The following is a 22351-nucleotide window of genomic DNA, read 5'->3' as shown; positions in this document are numbered from 1 at the left end:
ATTATTGGAAAACATGAATCAGGCAATTGCTACAAATGTTGTTTACCAGAGACTGTGGTACATATTACATGTTATTAAATTGTGTAGCATATGAAACAAAACAAATTCAACTAGCTAATAGAAAAATGTTGTTTAAGTGTGACATATGCATATTAAGTGTGTGAATAATTTGAAAGCAATAGGTTTAATAGATAGGATTTAAGGTCACACTGTAACGAATATAAATACATTTCCTTGTTTTGTTTTTTATTTGTTTCCACTTTTTTGTTGTAGTCATGCTCCATACTCTAGTCCAGTAGGTGGTGGAAATGCACCTTTAAGTGGGTTTGCCAACCACCATTAAAAGTAAAAGAAGAAGTCAACGTAGGGCTAGTAACATTTAAATTTATTTTAACTGTGATTTTGCTTAGGCTATAACTGCACCGACCTAGATAGTGGTTAAAAAAATTATTGCTAATATAATCAACGTGTTGGATGCAGGAGAAATGGGCAAGAATAAAGATCTGAGCGACTTTGACAAGGGCCGAATTGTTATGGCAAGGCGACTGGGTACGAGTATTTCTGAAACAGCAAAGCTTGTGGACTGCTCCCGGGCAGCAGTGGTGAAAATATACCAACAGTGGTGCGAGGAGGGACAACCCACAAACCGGCGACAGGGTGTTGGGCGCCCAAGGCTCATCGATGGACGAGGGCAACTAAGGCTATCCCACCTGGTCCGAGCCCACAGAAAGCCTACTGTGGCAAAAATCACAGAAAGTTTTAATAATTGTAATGTGAGGAATGTGTCTCAATACACCGTGCATCGCACTCTGCTGCGTATGGGGCTGAGTAGGTCGATCCGCGGCGCCTCCTCCTCAGAACCGTCAGGACTTGATATATCTGATTCGGCAGCATCCGAGGGAACAACGGGAGATAACGTTAGGTATAATTACGTATTTATTAATATTTGTTTATTTATTGGTTCTTGCACAGATAGATAACTAAGCATTGTTCAAGTGTCCGGTGAATAAAGAGTTTTGTACATTCTTATATTCACCTGATACATACTGGTATAGAGGTGTTAAAGTCCTGTTTCTGGAGATTGACCTGCTCAAACCCTGAATAAACACCTGATGAACCAGATAATCAAGGTCTTTTCACTTGAAAATGAAGGCATGTTGGTCTGTATGAAGGCAGATCCCCAGGATTCAGAACCTTGATTAATATTGTAGTTTGTGAAGCACATTTGTTCTTAAGTGCTCAGCTCACTCCAATCTTTTTTTCAGTTGTCCTGAGGATGTTGAGACTCAGCTGCCTCAGAAGACTGAAATGGCATGTGACGTCATGGAGCATCCTGCGGTCAACAATGAGAAATAACTAACCTTTCACATCATATACCGAAGGCCACGACCCCCTAATGTAGAGCTCTCAAAAAGACACATCAGTCCCACTTTTGAACATCAGCTCAGTGTTTTCCTCCAACACAAATATGGTGCATTCAGTGCTTAAAAATGTCATTCACCCAAATGATAAAAGGTTGCACATCTCTGCAGGAGTCAGAGAGTTTGAGAGTGAGTCTGTGTTGGAAGACCATTAGCTCTAGGTGTAAATCCATGGAAAGGGCAGTACGGTCAGTGGCAGTGCTGCTCTCTGGGACTCTGCTGCTCTTGGAACTCTTGTAATTTCCAAACTTCTGTGGTTAAGACAGCCATCACATCTTATTAAGCATGCTTACTGTATCAGGAAGTAACAGAGCTTGTGTGGAAGAAAAACTTGGTATGTTCTTGCCGCCATGAACAACATGTCAAAGACAGCAAAACCCCCATTAAGTGACCTGGCCCTTCCTTTGGACACACAATCCACACCTCGTTCCACCAAATCCAATGCAGTCTGCAGCTGTTCAGTTCGGGACATCTGCAGACATGTGGAAAAAATAGTTGTATTATGGTTAAATCCTGACACAATTCCATAAAACTGCATAAGATTTTGTTGGTTTAAATGGCATTCTCTGTTTCTTAAGTCATTTCACTTGTTTAAATTGATGATGCTGAACCTCTTATAAACATTCAGTAGAGTTTTATCTTCAATTTCTACTTTGTAGGACAACATACCATGAACATGGAGCTTGCAGATTTTCTAACAGGGATGGACTCATTCAGTGGTGCACTCTACAGTGGTGGCTACAGAAAAAAACACAAAGAAAAATATTTAAATATATAACTAAATGCACAAAATACACAAAAGTTTTTCAAAGTCTTTTATGCTCACAAACACTGCATTTATTTGATTCAAAAAACAATAATATTGTGAAATATTAGGACAATTTCAAATAACCATTTTCTATTTGAATATATTTTTAAATTAATTTCATTTAACAAATTCCTGAATTTTCTGCAGCCATTACTCCAGTCTTCCTCAGTGTCACATGATCCTTCAGAAATCATTTTAAAATGCTGTTTTGGTGTTCAAAAACATTTCTAATCTGATTTGTTAAAAAGCAGTTGTGCTGTCAATCGATAGAACAAAAACAACTAGTGGGGGGGGGTATCCAACGTCTATAAATAATGTGGCTTATAGTGAAGTAAATATAGAAACACAATATGAAAGCATTAAAATGGAGGTGTGGACATCACTAGGGAAAGTAACAATAATAAACTAATACAATCCATGTGAACAATTATCCCTGCAGGGATTTCAATGCACATAGTGTCACATGGGGAAGTTCAAATACAGAGTTTATGGAGGACAGTTTATTGGTATGCTTAAATGACGGTAGAACCAGGTTTAGTATAAGGATCTTTCAAACTCAGGCTTATAGTTCTAGCAATAGTTTCAGTAAAATTTGCAGTAAAATGTTAATGGGAAATATTAGGTCAATCGACAATTGGGAGCGATTCTTATCCAATAATCTACATGTGTAGGATTAGAAATGCAAAGGAGTGTGTTAACAATTCAACAAAGATGGAAGTTTGAGAAAGCAGATTAGGAGAAATACCAGAGGCAATACAAGAATATCCAGTCGGTGGCGATAATACACCGTTTTGTTGTTTGTCGCCCACCACTAAAATCTCAATAGAAGAAGAAGAACTGCCGTAAACAAAGAGGAAGAGCTCAAGTTCTTGCAGTGAGGGATGTCAATGCAAGATGATGCTGATTTGCCAATTGTCATTAAACATAACAAGAAGAAGAAGAAAAATAAGTCAACGCAAGGTTAGTAACATTTAAACGTGTGATTTTGCTTATAATCCTGAATTTGCCCCGACCAAAATAGTGGTAAAAAATCGCAGCGAGCTTGTCATTGCTAATACAATCAATGTGTTGGATGCAGGAGAAACGGGCGAAAATACAGATCTGAGCGACTTTGACAAGGGCCGAATTGTTATGGCAAGGCGACTGGGTACGAGTATTTCTGAAACAGCAAAGCTTGTGGACTGCTCCCGGGCAGAAGTGGTGAAAATATACCAACACTGGTGCAATGAGCGAGAAGGAGACCTACAGGAAGCACCAACAGGAGATAGGCAAGTTATAGTTATGTATTTATTAATTGTTTATTTATTGCTTGCACAGATAGATAACTAAGCATTGTTCCAGTGTCCAGTTAATAAAGAGTTTTGTCCACTCTTATATTCTTTCCTGATACATACTGGTATAGAGGTGTTATAGTCCTGTTTCTGGAGATTGACTTGCTCAAACCCTGAATAAACACCTGTTGAACCGTATAATCAAGGTCTTTTCACTTGAAATTGAAGGCATGTTGGTGTGTATTCAGAACCTTGTCGAGCACATTTGTTCTAGTGTTCAGCTCCGCTCACTCCACTCTTTTTTCATTGTCTCCATCAGTTGTCCTGAGGATGTTGCTGCCTCAGAGGACTCAAATGGCATGTGACGTCATGGATAATCTTCTGGATTCATTTTGTTTGCTTTCTTTCTGTGTTGGATGTAAAACTTTTGTATATACAATTTCTAAACCATAATAAATTAATAAACCTACACATTTCCACTCAACTATCAACCTGTCATCTAGTGGCTTTTTGGCAACACTTTTAATAACACATCTAGTGTGTATGTAACAAGTATTACTGCTTATTAACAATACAAATGCAGTAGTTCTACGTGATCAACATTTTATGCTGTAAATGAATATTCGAAACAAATATTACGCCGCTTGCGTGTTGTACAATGTACATGTCATGTTGCTTGGTTATTGCCACAGCCAGAGATATATCTTAGCCTCCTTGAATTGATGGGAGATGAACATGGGGGAAATTATAAGATCTTTAATTCATACATCAGAAGAAATTACTACGGTTATTTACAAATGTATACAGATGGTTCTAAAGACCCTAAGATGGGTAGAACAGCAGCAGCAGTAGTAATCCCTGAGTTTAATGTTGAGTGTAGAAAGAGACTTACTGATAAAATATCTGTCTTTGCATGTGAAATGATGGCCATGGTTATTGCCTGGCAATGGGTATGAGATCAGGCCAGAGAGGGTAATTGCATCAGATTCATGTATAGCGACTTTATGAGTAGAGATGATTTATTGTATGAAATGCTACATTCAGAATTCACTAAATGCATTTGTCTGTTATGTGTGTGGGGGTCCATGCACATTTTGGAGTTGATGGGATTGAAAAGGCAGATAAAGCGGCAAAATGGGCTTTGAATAGTGGGAAGACATGTAAATATTAGTGAGTCATTTTTTTTATCCTACCAGTTGGTTGTTGATCATAGACTGTAAAAAAGGTAACGTTAGTCCACACTCCAGATCAGTGGGTGGCGGTAATGCACCCGAGAACTGTTTACCAACCGCCAATAAAAACAAAAGAAGAACTGCCGTACACAAAGAGGAAGAGCTCAAGTTTATATCTTGTGAGGAATGCCAACGTAGGGTTGGTAACATTTAAACGCATTTTTAGTGTGATATTGCTTATATAACACGAATCCTGTATTTGCACCGACCAAAATAGTCGGTTAAAAAAATCGCAGGTTGCTTGTCATTCCTAATATAATCAACATAATATATATATAATCGTGTTGGATGCAGGAGAAATGGGAAAAAATAAAGACCTGAGCGACTTCGACAAGGGACAAATTGTTATGGCAAGGCAACTGGGTACGAGTATTTCTGAAACGGCTAGGCTTGTTGGCTGCTCCCGGGCAGCAGTGGTGAAAATATACCAACAGTGGTGCGAGGAGGGACAACCCACAAACCGGCGACAGGGTGTTGGGCGCCCAAGGCTCATCGATGGACGAGGGCAACTAAGGCTAATACATCTGGTCCGAGACATCAGAAAGAATACCGTGGCACAAGTCACACAACACTTTAATGATGGCAGTGTGAAAGATGTGTCTCAATACACCGTGCATCGCACTCTGCTGCGTATGGGGCTGAGTAGGTCGATCCGAGGCGCCTCCTCCTCAGAACCGTCAGGGCTTGATATATCTGCTATGGCAGCATCCGAAGGACCAACGGGAGATGGGTATAATTATGTATTTATTAATATTTGTTTATTTATTGCACAGATAGATAAACAAAGAGTTTTGTACTCCCTTATATTCTTTCCTGATACATACTGGTATAGAGGTGTTATAGTCCTGTTTCTGGAGTTTAGCTCAAACCCTGAATAAACACGTATGAAGGCAGATCTCCAGGATTAAGAACCTTGATTAAAATCATAGTTTTTCAAGCACATTTGCTCTTAAGTGCTGCTCACTCCACTCTTTTGTCTTTTTTGTTGTTGTCTTTATCAGTTGTTCTGAGGATGTTGAGACTCAGCTGCCTCAGATGACTCAAATGGCATGTGACAAGGATGAACAGCATTAACACGCATCTTCTATGATGGAAAAAGAAAAAAAACTTTCTATGATGAACAGGAACACAATTTCTGGATTAGTTTCGTTTGCTTTCCTTCTGTGTTGGATGTAAAGCTCTGTATATGCAATACAATTTCTAAACCATAATAATTTAATAAACCTACACGTTTCCACTCAACTATTTATCAACCTGTCATCTAGTGGCTTTTTGGGAAAGCTTTTAATAACAAATCTACCAGTGTGTATGTAACAAGTAGTAAAACTTATTACCATTTATGTATTATTTTTTGTGATTATTTATTTATTTATTTATTTATTGCAAGGCTGAAGATGGTCCACATGTGCGACCACAAATAACTATATACAAGACCAGGGTTTGCTTGTGTATATACATATAAAAAAAACATTTATTTATTATTTAAAATAATATCTCAAATTACTTGCAGTAATTCCACACGATCAGCACTGCTTGCACGTTGTACAATGTACGTCACATGGTAAGCTCAATTTTTGTATTAAACAAAGTCATGCACTAACACATGGCAATATCAGTACATCTTTGCATTAGAATACAGAACAGATGCATGAAAGAAATACAAATACGCCATGAAAAATCATAATTGTACAAAAAAAAACATTAAAGGAGCTAGGGTTTTACTTGTAAATCATATTCTTCTATAATGGAAAAAAAGATGTAATGCATTATTCTTTTTCAAATAAACTCTTTATGAAATGCACAAAACATTGGTTTCAGTGAAGCTCAAGTTTGACGAAGCATCAGCTACAGGAAATGGGTACAGCAGGCTAATGTAAAAAAAGTATAATAGAATGTGGGAATCATGACCAAGGAAGAAAATATTTGTTTAAATTTGGGTACATTTTTAAATTTGTTTAAAGGAGAAGACAACAGCAGATGGCAGTAACGCAGCATCTTGGATGCTAATTGCTGTAAAACAACGAGGAAGAGCTGAAGTTTATATATTGTAGTGAGGAATGTCAACGCAGTGTTAGTAACATTTAAATGTACACTATATTGCCAAACGTTTTGGGATGCCTGCCTTTACATGCACGTGAACTTTATTTGCATCCCATTCTTAATCCGTAGGGTTTAATATGGAGTTGACCCACCTTTGCAGCTATTACAGTTACAGCTCTTCTGGGAAGGTTTTCCAGAAGGTTTAGGAGTGTGTTTATGGGAATTTCACTGGAACTAAGGGGCCAAGCCCAACTCCTAAAAAATAACCCCAGACCATAATCCCCCTTAAAGGGTTAGTTCACCCAAAAATGAAAATTCTGTCATTAATTACTTACCCTCATGTCGTTCGACACCCTTAAAAGGTACTAAAGACGTCGTTACAAAGTCCATCTCACTACAGTGGTTCTAAAATAACTTTATGAATCGGCGAGAATAGTTTTTGTGCGCAAAAAACCCTAAATAACGACTTTGATGACGATTTCAAAACAAGGCATCATGAAGCTTCGAAGCGTTATGAATCAGTGAGCCGAATCATGATTCGGATCGCGTGTCAAACCGCCAAACTGCTGAAATTTGGCGATTCAAACCACTGATTCGACTCGCTGATTCATAACTCTTCGAAGCTTCATGATGCCTTGTTTTGAAATCGTCATCACTATGTAAGTCGTTATTTAGGGTTTTTTTGCGCACAAAAACTATTCTCGCTGATTCATAAAGTTATTTTAGAACCACTGTAGTGAGATGGACTTTGTAACGACGTCTTTAGTACCTTTTAAGGGTCTTGAGAGTGTAAAGTGCCATTGTGCCAATGGAGGCCTTTCAGAGCCATCAGATTTCAACTAAAATATCTTCATTTCTGTTCCGAAGATGAACGGAGGTCTTACGGGTGTCGAACGACATGAGGGTAAGTAATTAATGACAGAATTTTCATTTTTGGGTGAACTAACCCTTTAACACTTGGTACAATACATTCAGGCAAGAACCGTTCTCCTGGCAACCACCAAACCCAGACTCATCCATTGGCTTGCCAGACAGAGAAGCGTGATTCATCACTCCAAAGAGCACGTCTCTGCTCTGGAGTCCAGTGGCGGCATGCTTTACATCACTGCATCCGGTGCTTTTAATTGCACTTGGTGACGTAAGGCTTGGATGCAGCTGCTCGGCCATGGAAACCCATTCCATGAAGCTCTCTACACACTGTTCTTGAGCTAATCTGAAGGCCACACAAAGTTTGGAGGTCTGTAGCTAATTACTCTGCAGAAAGTTGGCGACTTTTGCGCACTGTGCGCCTCAGCATGCGCTGACCCCGCTCTGTGATTTTCGTGGCCTACCATTTCATGTCTGAGTTGCTGTTGTTCCCAATTGCTTCCACATTTGTTATAATACCACTAGCGGTTGACAGTGGAATATTTAGTAGTGAGGAAATTTCACGAATGGACTTATTGCACATCACAATAAACTGCTGTTCAAAAGTTTTCGGTTGGTAAACATCTTTAACTTCCTGGGTGCCACTGTCCACGTACGAGGACATTATATTTTAGTGAATTTCTCTGACATACATGTCAGTTTTAAGTCTGGATGTCCCGTAAAGAGCACATTCAGGGCTTTTCAGAGATGCCATTTGTTTTGAGGTTTCACCAGGACAACAACTTCTCCTTCAAAATGGTCAAATTTAGCACTCATGGAAATATGATAATATTTTGTAATTATTATTTTCGGACAAATTGATTGTTATAAATCAACATCTAGGTAAAATGTATCATGTTTATCAGACATTTTGGGAGACACGCAACAAGTGAATAGGGAAAGAAATGACATATCAATGTTCCTATAAAATATTAGATATTATGAAAATGTTGCCAGCTATTACTCCAATTATTACACTACATGTTGCTCCAAGAACACATTAATATTAGGGCTGTCAAAAGATTAATCGCATCCAAAATAAAAGTTTGTGTTTACATAATATATGTGTGTGTACTCTGTTAATTATTATTTATATATAAATACACACATAAGCATGTATATATTTAAGAAAAAAATATTATTTTTATATATAAAACATTTATATGTATATATATTATAGATTATATAAATGTATATACAGTATATACATGCAAATATTTCTTAAATTTATACATGAATGTGTGTGTATTTATATATAAATAATAATTAACAGAGTACACACACATATATTATGTAAACACAAACTTTTATTTTGGATGCGATTAATCGCGATCAATCTTTGGACAGCCCTAATTAATATGCAAACTAGATCCAGTGTGTAGATACATTGTATTGAATGGGAAAACCCATATGACCATTTTACTTGCATATAAGGTATATCAATTAATTCCGTCATATTTTTCATAACATAGTTGAGAATCATCTTTAAACAAAGTTTGGTTTTAAAAAAATCCTAAAACCTGAAAATGGAGAGGTGAATGAAAAAAGATACAATTGTTTTTGCCTATACATGTCGAGTCCCGGTGTGTCCACATACAAGGACATACCATAACATGAATAAAATATAATTTTTCAGGAAAAAAAAAAATATATATATTTGTTTCTTATGCTCTAAACAATGTAATGACATGAAAAAATACTAAATTTATTTAAATGATACATAAAGTACTTTAGTAATTGTGAAATATTATTATAATTTTAAATAACTAATTTCTATTTTAAAACAGGATTTAAAAAAAAAAAAAATCCTGTGATGGAAAAGCTGAATTTTCAGCATCATCACTCCAGTCTTCAGTCACATGATCCTTCAGAAATTACTCTGATATGATGATTTGCTGCTCAAGGAACATTTTTTATTATCATCGTTGAATCAATTTTATCAATGTTGAAAACAGTTGTGTTTTTTTCCACAACCGTTACAATTTTTTTTTCAGGAGTGAAATTTCAATCTTTTGTAACATTATAAATGTCTTTACTGTCACTTTTGACTAATTTAATGCATCCATGCAGAATACAAATTATTTATTGAAAAAAAAAAAAAAATTACTGACCCCAAACTTTTTAACATCAACTTCACACACGCACAAACGCAAAATTGTACTGATCCATTTCACTCATAAAGATGTGATTGTGTTCTTAAGTAAGAAAAAAAAACATAATTTGTATAGTGTAACATATACAACTAGCATAGAGAAAGGTCTCACTCTCATAGCATTACCAGGATAAGTAGGTTCCTTCAATTAAGCTTGCGATCCCCAGTCTCAATAAGAAAATAACTTTCAGATTCACAAGGAAAATATGTAGTCTATTTTTGTTTGTTTTTCTTGTTTGTTGGATTTAAAACAACGTACATGCTATACAATTTCTAACCCATAATAAATAAACCTTTCCAATTTTGCACATTTCCGCTTAACTGCCATCTAGTGGCTTTTGCTTTTCAGCAACACTTTTAATGACGAATCTACCTAAATGTGTAATATAACCAGAGCAACTATCATCTAGTGGCTTTGATATAACATAACATATAATATCAATATCAAATATTTTATATTATTTAAAATCTATATATTATTTCTACACGATCAACATTTTAGGATGTCAATGAATCTGCGACCTCGAAACACAAGGTTTAGGCCGTTTGCTTATGTCACATGTGAAGCTGTATCTTGTAGTGAGGACACACAGACGACTGTAACCACAGGGTAAGTAGCATTTAATTGTATTTAACTGTGATTTTGCTTATATAACACCTGTATTTTCACCGACCCCAAGAATTTATTTAGTTTAATATCCAAAGAAAGATTTTTTTTCTCTGGCAGAGCTAACGTTAGCTTGCTATTGTCATTGACATGCCATAGAAGGCTATTGCGTTTACACTAACGTTAAGTTGTGTAAATTTCAGTGAGAGCTTAAAATCCTTCGACGGTTTTAGTTTATTTTTATATTGTATAATTATTAGTTTATATATATATATATATATATATATATATATATATAAAACAACACCAGGTAAACTACCATTAACAATATAAGAAAAAATAATATTAAAAATGTTATTTTTATTTTATGTTGTTTATTGGTTCTTTCACAGATAGATAACTAAGCATTCCAGTCTACGGTGAATAAAGAGATTGTGATGGGGTTTTTGTGCACTCATATATTCTTTCATGATACATACTGTATAGAGTTAAAGTCCTGTTTCTGGAGATTGACCTGCTCAAACCCTGAATAAACACCTGATGAACCAGATAATCAAGGTCTTTTCACTTGAAAATGAAGGCATGTTGGTCTGTATGAAGGCAGATCTCCAGGATTCAGAACCTTGAGTAAAAATTGTAGTTTGTGAAGCACATTTGTTCTTTAGTGCTAAGCTCACTCCAATCTTTTTTCAGTTGTCCTGAGGATGTTGAGACTCAGCTGCCTCAGAAGACTGAAATGGCATGTGACGTCATGGAGCATCCTGCGGTCAACAACGAGAGAAATAACTAACCTTTCACATCATATACTGAAGGCCACGTCCCCCTCATGTAGAGCTCTCAAAAAGACATATCCGTCCCACTTCAGAACATCAGCTCAGTGTTTTCCTCCAACACCCTTCCGTCTACCACCTTTATTTAGAGAACAACGAGCCTTTTACTCTCAAGGCTCCTCTAAAAAGCCAAACTCTCTCTCATCGGCAGGGATCAAACTACGTACCCGTTTGGTGGTGACGCTGCTTTTCGGGGGTGGTATTATTGGTACCTGGTGGTATGTGGCCCGGGAGAAACAACACAGGATCCAGATGCAGAGACTGGAGCAGTTGAGGAAAGTGGCTGTCGGACAGGGAGACTTCCATCTGTTGGATCACACGGGACAGCGCAGGACCAAACGTGACTTCCTGGGCCGTTGGGTGCTCTTGTACTTTGGCTTCACTCACTGCCCTGATATCTGCCCCGACGAGCTGGATAAAATGACCAATGTGGTGTGTATTCTGGATAAAGACCTGAGTCTGCCCCCTGTCCAGCCACTTTTTATCACTGTGGACCCTGAGAGAGATGACGTGGCCGCTATGGCCAAGTATGTAAAAGATTTCCACCCACGGCTGGTTGGATTGACAGGCACTGCAGAGGAAGTGAAGCAGGCAGGACGGGATTATAGGGTCTATGCCAGCGCTGGTCCTAAGGATGAGGATGGGGATTACATTGTGGACCACACAATCATCATCTACCTGGTTAACCCAGACGGACTCTTCCTGGACTACTACAATAGAATGAAAAATGATGCCCAGATTGCTGAGAGTATACGTAATCATATGAAAAATTATGTTAAATTATTTCCCGATTAATCTGAGGAGAAATATACATTTGCACTTGGCACAATAAAGCTCTATTTCACAAGGATGATCAACCACACCCTGGTTCCTTATTTGCCTAATCAACAGTGTTGTTACCAAGTAAAAATATTTGTTATTGAAATAAAACTAAAATATAAATATTAGATATAAACATTGAATTAGAAACGTTTGAAAACAAAAATAAAAGCAAATTCAACACATTCATAAATACTATAATAGTATAGATTAATAGGAGAAATGTGTTAAACATGTTGTGCAGTCAATTAAAACAGCACATATAATGGCACAACCCAGGGAATGTTATTTATCCAAACTCACACAAATCCAGAAACAGATTGTATACTTCTCACTGCTCCTAAATGTTACTTGCAAACACAAATTACTTTATTTTTGTGATTCTTCTAGAATTATATAAAAATGGCATGACGTGCAGTTTGCTTGGAGATGACGTGTCCAGAAAATACATAGAAACAGACCGTTTTAACAATTGTACAGACTTTTATCATAATTTTAGACATGACATTAGCTTCTTAAAAGGAAAAGCAGGTCCCATGTGCATTGCAGTTTGTCAAAACACCAGTTATTTCTTCATCTCAGGACTCATTCATCCATGCGTGTTTAAAAGAATATCAGTATACATGTTTGAATTACCAGACTAAAAAGGCCTAGAATAGAAAAGCATAGAAAGTCTTTTTGTGTTTTTTATCTTTTTGATGTTGTCTGTGATAAATAGCTTCTGTTTGGGGCCAAAGGGAAGAGATAAGCAATAAACAAAAGTAAAAGGTCAGGGAATATCTGTAGCAGAAGGTGCGTTATAGGTTTTGAGGCGTTCATGGGCCCTCTGTGTAGTCAGTAATGTGAGCTCCATTGTATCTACGCTGTCTTCTAGTCCCTCCTTCTTGTCAATTTCCACTGTATAATCATTGGCCTGCAATAGAAAAGTAATGTCAGGTCATAAACTGCCATTTTTGTTTTAAACAATGACATTTTATCTTATAGATGTACGGAGCCCTGCACATTACATGCAGACAAAAACATATATACCATGGCCAAAAATTAAGAATTTATTCCCACGAATAAAGAATTTGTGCACTCATTAGGTAATAGTTGCCATGATTTACCATTTCATTCACTTATTTCAGTTAAATTATGGCCACGAATTAAGAATTAGTTCCCACAATTTATTCATTTGTTCCCTTGTTTTAGTAAATCGCCTGTTTGAACTAATTCATTCCCTCGTTTTGATTTAACTAAAACAAATGAATTACTACAACATGGCCACGATTTAGTAAACCAAGGGAACAAATTATATTGTGCGCACAATTTCCATTAAAAGAGGGAACGAATTAGTAAAACGTGGGAGCGAATTGTTAATTAGTGGCCACGATATACATATTTTCCTTCTTGTATGTCATGTGTGGTTTGCAGTGCCTGCAAAAATGTCAGTCAAAGAAATAGAAGTTGTTCAAGATGGCACAGACAACCTGGTAATGCATAACTAAACTCAGACTGAAGTTAGTAGTACCAACAGTCATTACTCTGTGAACCCACCAGCTGTAGCGTAGCCAGCATGTATCTGCAGGCTTCTGTGTTCTCCTTGCCTCTGACAACGAAGGCAAATGATTTTTTCACCCCCACGCCAGAGAGTGCCTGGACAATTCTGTCTCCATACTCGTGGATATCAAATACAGGACAGGTCTCCTGTACACAAAAATCCAAAATATTACATACTTAATGGGGTTAAACTGCAACCAGTAGTTCCCTATAATTATTCTTTATGCTGTACATGTATGAAAACATTAGAATCTGTTACATCATGCAACATCACCTGGGCAGCAAGATGAGGGCTGATTCCATCCTCCCACTCTTTGACTCTTCGAGACAACGCCGTCTCCTGTGCATACTTCTGAGAGTTCACCAGAAACAGATCCTACACAGAGAGAAATCAGAATGAATAAACTACCACTGTCCAATTCATGTAACATTATTCTAGTGGAAATCGGTTGCAAGCTTTCATACCACGCTCTTCTTGACCAGATCTTCATAACTCATCCGGCTCATATGCAAGTCGTGGAAAATGTGCTCCTGTTCTCCAAGGTTCTCCGCAGGTTCAAGTTCATCAGCCAAGTTGTCATGTTCCTGATCTGAAAAGTCCTCACCTGAATGAAATTGAAGGAAAACCAAAAAATGGTTTACATTTTAAATAATAGTTCTATTATATATTGCAATTAATAAACAGTGAAGCAGAAAATAAATCTAGGGTTGGATGATTTTGAGTGCATGTATTTTTAGTGTGTGCATCTCACCGTCTATATCTGGGTGCCGGGCCACCTCGACCTGGTCCTCAAGATTTTCTGGTTCCAAGTATGTTTTCTTTAACTCCTCATCAGAGACGAAAACACCCTAAATAGAAAATACCTTGTGTTACATGACATTTATTTGGTATGTAAAATACAGTCCAAACAAACAGTAATATTTTAAAATATTATTACAATTAATTTTTCTATTCTAATATATTTTAAAGTGTAATTTATTTCTATGATGGCAAAGTTGAATGTTCAGCAAACATTACTCTAGTGTCACATGACCCTTCATAAATCAATCTAAAATGCTGATTTGGTTTTCAAGAAACATTTCTTATTCGTATCAATGTTGAATATTTTTGCAGAAATTTGCAGAATTTTTTGATAAAAACAGCCTTTATGTGTCTTTACTGTCACATTTATCAATTTAATGCAACCTTTATAAAATTATTAATTTAAAAAAAATCTTACTGACCACAAAACTTTTGAAAATCAACTTTACGCAGACAAATGCAAAATTGTACTTACCCTTTTCCTAAGAATCTGCTTCTGTACTTTCAGATGCTGAGCCATTTTACTCACAAAGATGTAATTAAGGTCTGCAATAAGAAAAAAAAAACATCTTTTTTTTTTATATATTACAACAATATATAAAAATATATTTATACAGCACAATGCCTCAGATTATTACCAGGATAAGTAGGCCCATTCTTAAGCTTGCGATCCGCAGTCTCGACTGTAAAAGAAAATAACTTCTCTCAGATTCACAAGAAAAATATGTCCATTATAGTCCAAAATATAGTCCATTCCTTTTCAACAGCCTGATAAAAATAACTTACAGGCTTTAGAGTACCAGCTGCCAAAGTCCTGCAGTTTTGAAGGACCCTTCCTCTTCCTTTTTCCAGACTCTTCAAGACCTGCTGGCACGTTATAACACTTGCCTAGAGAGCAGAGAAGAAAATAAAACTACAACAGCAAGAAGTCATATTGAAAAAGAATAATCAATGGAGTTATTTTTAGAGGAAATGTCAATATCACTATCCTGAGGAACACCAGATTGAGCACGCACCTATTTTGAGAGGTTTGTCCTCCCCAAACACAGCATATGAGTCATGCCATTTCCAAGGGTCCACACTTTCCTAGAATATGCACATGCAATTGTTTTGTGAGGCTATGATTGTGCAACATCATGAAAGGATAATTTAACAGGCACTACATGTGAACATGGTTACTTGATTAAGTGTAAGTGTGAAGAAAAGAGGACATTTTATGTCAGTGCACCTTAGGCTGCTTAGGTTCCTCTGTAATTGGCTGTACTTCAGGTCTCGGTCTCAGCATCCTCCCCTCACTGGGGCCCTAGAACAAATAAAAGTGAAAAACGTTACATTGAAGTACACTGAACAGACCTTTTCCTGAATGCCAAACATAACTAATGTCAACATTCAATCACAAAGTGTTTGGGTACCTGATGCCTTTCCACCCACTCCTCAGACTCCACCTCCATCCCATGATCTTCCAGTGGGGGAAGAACCTCAGCACCACCATCTTCTTCATCACAACCACCATCAACCTTAGCAATACCATCTAAACAACAGATGACAATAATTAGATAAAAACAAAATAGACCTTAATAAGGTTTAGGTGCACTATCATTCAAAAGTTTGGGGTCAGCAAGATTTTTAAATAGAAAGAATTCTCTTATGCTCACCCACCCAAGGCTGATTTATTTTATATAAAATACTGTAAAACTAGTAATATTGTGAAATACACCGATCAGGCATAACATTATGATATTGTGTTGGTCCCCCTTTTGCTGCCAAAACAGCCCTAACCCGTCGAGGCATGGACTTCACTAGACCCCTGAAGGTGTGCTGTGGTATCTGGCAATAGGATGTTAGCAGCAGATCCTTTAAGTCCTGTAAATTGCGAGGTGGGGCCTCCATGGATCGGACTTGTTTGTTCAGCACATCCCACAGATGCTCGATTGGATTGAGATCTGGGGAATTTGGAGGCCAAGTCAACACCTCAAACTCATTGTTGTGCTCCTCAAACAACGGCCATCCACGTGATGAAAAAGAAAACGTGATTCATCAGACCAGGCCACCTTCTTCCATTGCTCTGTGGTCCAGTTCTGATGCTCACGTGCCCACTGTTGGCACTTTCAGCGGTGGACAGGGGTGGGTCAGCATGGGCACCCTGACTGGACTGCAGCTATTCAGCCCCATTCGCAACAAACTGCGATGCACTGTGTATTCTGACACCTTTTTATCAGAACCAGCATTAACTTCTTGAGTAATTTGAGCTACAGTAGCTCGTCTGTTTGATCGGACCACACGGGCCAGCCTTCGCTCCCCATGTGCATCAATGAGCCTTGGCCGCCTATGACCCTGTCGCCAGTTTACCACTGTTCCTTCCTTGGACCACTTGTGATAGATACTGACCACTAGAGACCGGGAACACCGCAAAAGAGCTGCAGTTTTGGAGATGCTCTGACCCAGTCGTCTAGCCATCACAATTTGGCCCTTGTCAAACTCGCTCAAATCCTTGCACTAGCTCATTTTTATAACTTTGAGGACAAAATGTTCACTTGCTGCCTAATATATCCCACCTATTATTCACTTTACCTGTCAGTGGTCATAATGTTAAAACTGATCGTGTATTATTACACTTAAAATAACGGTTTTCTACTTTAATATATTTAAATTTTTAATTTATTCCTGTGATGGCAAAGTGAAACTTTCAGCATCATTACATCTTTAGTGTCACATGATCCTTCAGAAATCATTCTAATATGCTGATTCGCTGCTCAAGAGTTCTTATTATCAATGCTGACAAAGATTGTGCTGCTTAATATTTTTGAAATTCGTGATACGTAAAGCAAAACATCGGTACAGATTGCCATACACAAGAAGTCTGTGTCCTCACCTGTCTCTAAGGGCACAGGAGCATGTACAGAGAAGTTGTGCTGGATTTCTGCAACCTCCTTGAGGAAGTGAACATGGGAAGAGCCCAGACGCATTAATCCCGCTTCATCCATGGTGAAATTATTAATCCGATAATCCTTACAGCTGCCAAGAAGCTCCCCTTTAAGACTAGAGGATAACAATTAACAAACATTTAGGTATGAACATCATTTCCAGCAACTGAGCCAGACAATATTCTCCTGAAGAGCAAGAGGACTAAATTGGTACTATTGAGCTGTACGACCAATCATATTATAGATGTAAAAGTGTGCAAACTTGTTATTTGTCTGTGTGGGTCAGAGTGTCTTTACCTGAAAAGGGGGTATTTCTGTTTCTCATGTGATTCTGCAGGAATGAGAGATTCAGGAGGGAGGCGGATAATCTTCACTGGCTAAAGAAGAATAAGGAAAAATTAAGACCCAGAAAAACCAATTGCATACCAATTGCTATGGAAGCAAAACAACAACTATGGGCCAGATTTACTAAACAGTGCAAATTAGCACGAGGGGGCAATTGCATAAAAGCGCCGATGGGAGTGGAAAGTTCTGCACTTGATCTACTGACGACATGCAAACTAAAGAACATAGACGCAGCCGGATCATTTCCATAATGACAAACGCAATCTACCAGGAGCAGCGCAAAATAGCGTTAAATGGCACAAATATCAGTAAATTGATGAGCACAAAACTTAAAATTTTAAATACTCCTTTAAATACTCTCCTCCCATAAAGTTTGCGTCTGAAAGGGGAAACTCCTACAAATACATATGCAATTAACCTTAGCCGCAAAAATAACCTTGTTCACGCCTTTTCAGTGCTAATTTTTCACTGCGTGTCTTTAGTAAATCAATGATATTGCGCGGAGCCTAAAAATAGTCCCCAGCCAGCACGCTCTCTGTGCAAGCAGGTTACGTTGGTTATGGTGACGGAAGTTAGCCTATTTTCAGGCGCTGTGTAATATCATTGCACCTGCTGCACCGATGGTACGGCAGCAAAGTTTATTGATTATTACGCAGGAATGAGAGTAGCATGAGAAAAAATTAGAAAATCTCAACTTTTTATTTTCCGTCGGTCATAGCACACGATGTAACTACAGAAGAGTCAAGTTTTAAATAGGAAAAATATCGAAAGTCTTTGGTCATTTTTGAGCGAGATGCTAACGGTCTAATCCGATTCAATGATCTATGCTAAGCTATGCTAAAAGTTCTACCGCCAGACCCGGAGATCATTGGAATGGATTCGAAAACGGTAAAACTTTTTTTTTTTTTTTTTAAATGGACTGTTCCTTTAATCTGCAGAGCATTTACAAAGTTAATAATATCAAAATCATATCTCATATTTAAATTTTACCCAGTCAAGAGATGCAAACTAACAATAATGTGGATGTCCAGTTTACACTATAAATTGTAGAAACAAACTCACCTCTGTTGGATCTTTCATTGTTAGATTCTGAGAGTTGTCATTGTCATCCTGTTCAATCTCATCAAACTGCATAAAAAAAACTTATTTACTCACAGATTTATAAAAACGTTAAGTTTTGTTTAAGGTAACAAGTGTTAATGCTCATTTACACACCTCACAATCCTCGCCTTCATTGCCTGAAGGGGCTTTTTCTTGGTTACCATCTGATGAAGAACCTTGTTTATCACGTCTGTTGAGATAAACACAAATAGCATGTCACAAACCAATTAAAAAAAATTAACAGAAATTTGAGGTGAAGGAGACAATAACACCTACTTCTTGTTTTTGTTAGAGATGTAGTCCAATGTTTGAAACACCAGAGTGTGAAGGAGCTCCACCTAAACATTCAGAATAATTTTGTAAAGAAAAAAAAATCTTTGTTAACAAACAGAACTATTGTAAAAGTGTTACCCTTAATTCTTTCTGATACACATAACATTTGCTTGCACTATTAAAGGGATAGTTCACCCAAAAATGAAAATTACCCCACAATTTACTCACCCTTAAGCCAATCTAGGTGTATATGAAATTCTTCTTTCAGACGAACATATTAAGAGTTATATTTAAAAATGTCCTGGCTCTTCCAAGCAATATAATGGCAGTCCAAAAAAGTGCAAAAAAGTAATCCATACAGCTCAGGGGGTTAATAAAGGCCTTCAGAAGCAAATCGGTGGGTTTGTGTAAGAAAATATCCATATTTAAAACTTTATAAAGTAAAATATCAAGCTTCCGCCCATCCGCCTTCAGTATTAAACTTACGGGGAAAAAAACGTAACTAGCGCGATATATGACGTAGCATAAACGTTTTGAACTGCGTGAGGCGTTACTCTTTCTGCGCAAGTTCAATATGGAAGGTGGTCTGGTGGAAGTTAGATAATGGATGGACGCACTTTTTTGGGTTTCAAATTTTGAAACATAGCCATTCACTGCCATTATAAAGCTTGGAAGAGCCAGGATATTTTTTTTATATAACTCCAATTGTATTTGCCTGAAAGAAGAATTTCATATACACCTAGGATGGCTTGAGGGTGAGTAAATAATGGGGTCATTTTCATTTGTATTGTATTGAACTTATTGAAAATCAGTAAACCTATATTTTAGTGAATTAATCACAGTAATGCACACATAAAGTATCATTTACCTTCCTGCCATAGATGCACGTTGATCCTTGAATTAGAAGTGCAGCCTCTGCAAAGTTCATCATGGTTTTCCCACCATCAAATGAAATGGTCATCTGGTCCAGCTGTCAACAACAGCAACAAAATGAGACTCTGGGATAGAAAAGGTGCATTTAAATCATTATGGTGGTGCTTAATCTCAGTGTGTTTTCTCACCTCCTCGAGATACTCTCCGAGCTGGCTGGCCAGGTCAATGTCCCAGTTCTTGGTGAGGTCCCGCAGGGGTTGCAGCAGATGAGCATATCTCGTCTCTGCAGAATCCATGGCCATGTACTTCCAAAATACCATCGTTTTAACATGCATTATAGTACATTTTTATCATTCACAATAATAAATAATTGCCATCTACCAAAAATATCAAGAATGGATTTAAAGTTATGAATGAAAGGGAGATGAAAGTGAATGACATCATTGTATCTTTGATTAGCAAAGTTGTGTTTCATTATGGTACTGTACTGTACTGTACTGTACAGTCACAGACAAAACAAGAGTTTACATAATATGAATCACAGGAGATTTGTAAGTTAGCTAACTAACTAACTTACATGCACATTAATAGCTCAGTATCGTTAACATTACATCTGGAGTTTATCATAACCACTCAGAAAAACAGCAAGTTATATTTAATTTAAACCGTTTAAACATTAGTAAAAGCTTCACAGCACTGGAGCGATAATAAACATCAAAATGCTCACCTTTAGTATGCGCCCTTCTTGTGAAAATATATAAATATCCCCCTTCTTGTGAATTTCAGAAAATTATAGCGTTTGGGTCACTAAAAGTGTTCAAAAATAATATTACTCTTTGGTGAAAAGCCGCGCGTACGTCATTTTTGTTTTTGCCGCGTGCGTGACGTCAAATCCGGATGTCTGCTGAACCGCTGCCCCCTGTCGGCCTGGAGGCCTGTCGTCTGTCTCTTCTTTGCTTTTAGTTAAAAATCCATTCAATCTATTCTATTTTCAGATTTGGGATTTATTAGCATATGCTTTGTTTTTCATATATTACATAGTCAAAAACAACAACAAAAAAATTCAGAAATATCTTAAATATGGTCAGACAATTTAACAAATAAAGCATTATGTCAAATGGCTCATTATTTAAAAAAAATGACAACAGTAACAGTTCTTTGCACTTCATACGTTTTTTTTCTAGAAGGAAAAAATAAAGTAAACTTTACATCCTCAAACTACTGAGACTTTTAAAAAAGGACTAAAAACATTTCTTTTTAGGAGAACTTATGACTTTTAACCATTCAATCTATTAGTATTTTATCCTTCTTAAATGATCTTAACTGTAGCACTTTGAGATTTGTTTCAAATGTAAAGTGCAGTACAAATAAAATGTATTATTATTATTATTATTATTATTATTATTATTATCCTTATCCACACTGCTCCTATACAGTGTGAAGGTCTTCAATGACCAGAAGAGGAGGCTATAAGGCAGCCAAAATTGTCAATTCTGATTTACAGTACATAATTTTAGGATTATTTAATCACAATATTTCATAGCAATTTCATTCATTTTGTTCTCAAAGTTTTTATTTCGATTTTTCGATACAAATCACATTCAACATCTCCAACCTTCACCAACTATTTCCCAGGACTACATCCATGCTAAAAAATGCTGGGTTAAAAACAACCCAAATTGGGTTGAAAATGGACTAACCCAGCAATTGGGTTGTTTTAACCCAGTGAATGGGTTGTTTCAACCCAGCAATTGGGGTGTTTTAACCCAGTGAATGGGTCATTTTAACCCAGCGGATGGGTTAAATGTTTGCTTAAAACAACCCCATTGCTAGTCCATTTTCAACCCAACTTGGGTTGTTTTTAACCCAGCATTTTTTAGAGTGGGCCTGTAATTTTCACAGGATAATTGCAAAATAGTATGTATACGCATACACTCCCTTATGTAAAGTATATACATGTATATAGACTATATATACTAATATTTAAATAAATACAATACACTGATTTGACTCTCATTTAGAGAAGAGATATTCAGTCAAATATAAGCAATAATTAGAACAGAACAATCGAAATAATCAGTAATGTTTCAGAGCCTCTTAATGAGTCTGATCATTTCAAGGTTGAGGCAAGACATTATATTTCTGATCCACCGGATGTAAGTGGGTAGTGCAGCCTTCTCCCACTTTAGCTAGATATGTGTAACAAAAGGCAGAAAAGGCAAGGACTTTACCCATTGTTGCTGATAACCATGACTCTTCTGGAGCAACTCCAAACAATGCTATAGATCTGGCTCTGTGCTGGAAAACTGCTGAAAGACAAGAGGCTTAAATACACGTGAACATAGACATATGCGGCCAGTTCCAGGGCAGATTTCAGCTTTAACTTTTGACATATGAGCATCTGAGAT

The 22351-nt window shown here is 37.1% G+C and overlaps 3 protein-coding genes across 6 annotated transcripts; 2 read left to right on the top strand and 1 right to left on the bottom strand.

The window, feature by feature from the left end:
• Positions 1 to 312: 312 nt before the first annotated feature.
• On the top strand, positions 313 to 3984 carry LOC307126145 (uncharacterized protein). The gene is made up of 4 exons (XM_079816543.1): positions 313 to 922; positions 1266 to 3189; positions 3308 to 3497; positions 3820 to 3984. Exons 2-4 carry the CDS (start codon positions 3111 to 3113, stop codon positions 3863 to 3865), a joined length of 315 nt encoding a protein of 104 aa, XP_079672669.1. The 5' UTR covers positions 313 to 922; positions 1266 to 3110; the 3' UTR covers positions 3866 to 3984.
• A 6394-nt stretch (positions 3985 to 10378) lies between these two features.
• On the top strand, positions 10379 to 13166 carry sco2 (synthesis of cytochrome C oxidase 2). Its single transcript, XM_079816894.1, has 2 exons — positions 10379 to 10440; positions 11131 to 13166. The coding sequence occupies exon 2, from the start codon at positions 11142 to 11144 to the stop codon at positions 12060 to 12062; it is 921 nt and encodes a 306-aa protein (XP_079673020.1). The 5' UTR covers positions 10379 to 10440; positions 11131 to 11141; the 3' UTR covers positions 12063 to 13166.
• ncaph2 (non-SMC condensin II complex, subunit H2) lies at positions 12437 to 20973 on the bottom strand. 4 transcript variants are annotated; one of them, XM_079816892.1, is made up of 19 exons: positions 20671 to 20832; positions 20132 to 20248; positions 19939 to 20031; positions 19074 to 19135; positions 18912 to 18987; positions 18759 to 18824; positions 17649 to 17728; positions 17300 to 17466; positions 15840 to 15958; positions 15656 to 15730; positions 15444 to 15513; positions 15214 to 15315; positions 15066 to 15110; positions 14903 to 14973; positions 14378 to 14474; positions 14091 to 14230; positions 13900 to 14001; positions 13623 to 13772; positions 12554 to 12999 (listed from the first exon to the last, which is right to left on the bottom strand). In XM_079816892.1, the coding sequence occupies exons 2-19, from the start codon at positions 20243 to 20245 to the stop codon at positions 12856 to 12858; spliced, it is 1773 nt and encodes a 590-aa protein (XP_079673018.1). In that variant the 5' UTR covers positions 20246 to 20248; positions 20671 to 20832; the 3' UTR covers positions 12554 to 12855. The 4 variants fall into 4 exon arrangements, with proteins under 4 accessions (XP_079673017.1, XP_079673018.1, XP_079673016.1 ...); XM_079816890.1 differs by having other exon boundaries at positions 19939 to 20040; positions 20671 to 20829; XM_079816891.1 differs by having other exon boundaries at positions 12437 to 12999; positions 19939 to 20040; positions 20132 to 20973.
• Between the last annotated feature and the right edge of the window lie 1378 nt (positions 20974 to 22351).

Source organism: Gobio gobio (genome assembly GCF_949357685.1).
Source record: "Gobio gobio genome assembly, chromosome: 5".
NCBI lineage: Eukaryota > Metazoa > Chordata > Actinopteri > Cypriniformes > Gobionidae > Gobio > Gobio gobio.
Note: the sequence above shows the minus strand (reverse complement) of the source record. Positions and strands in the feature narration are given on the sequence as shown.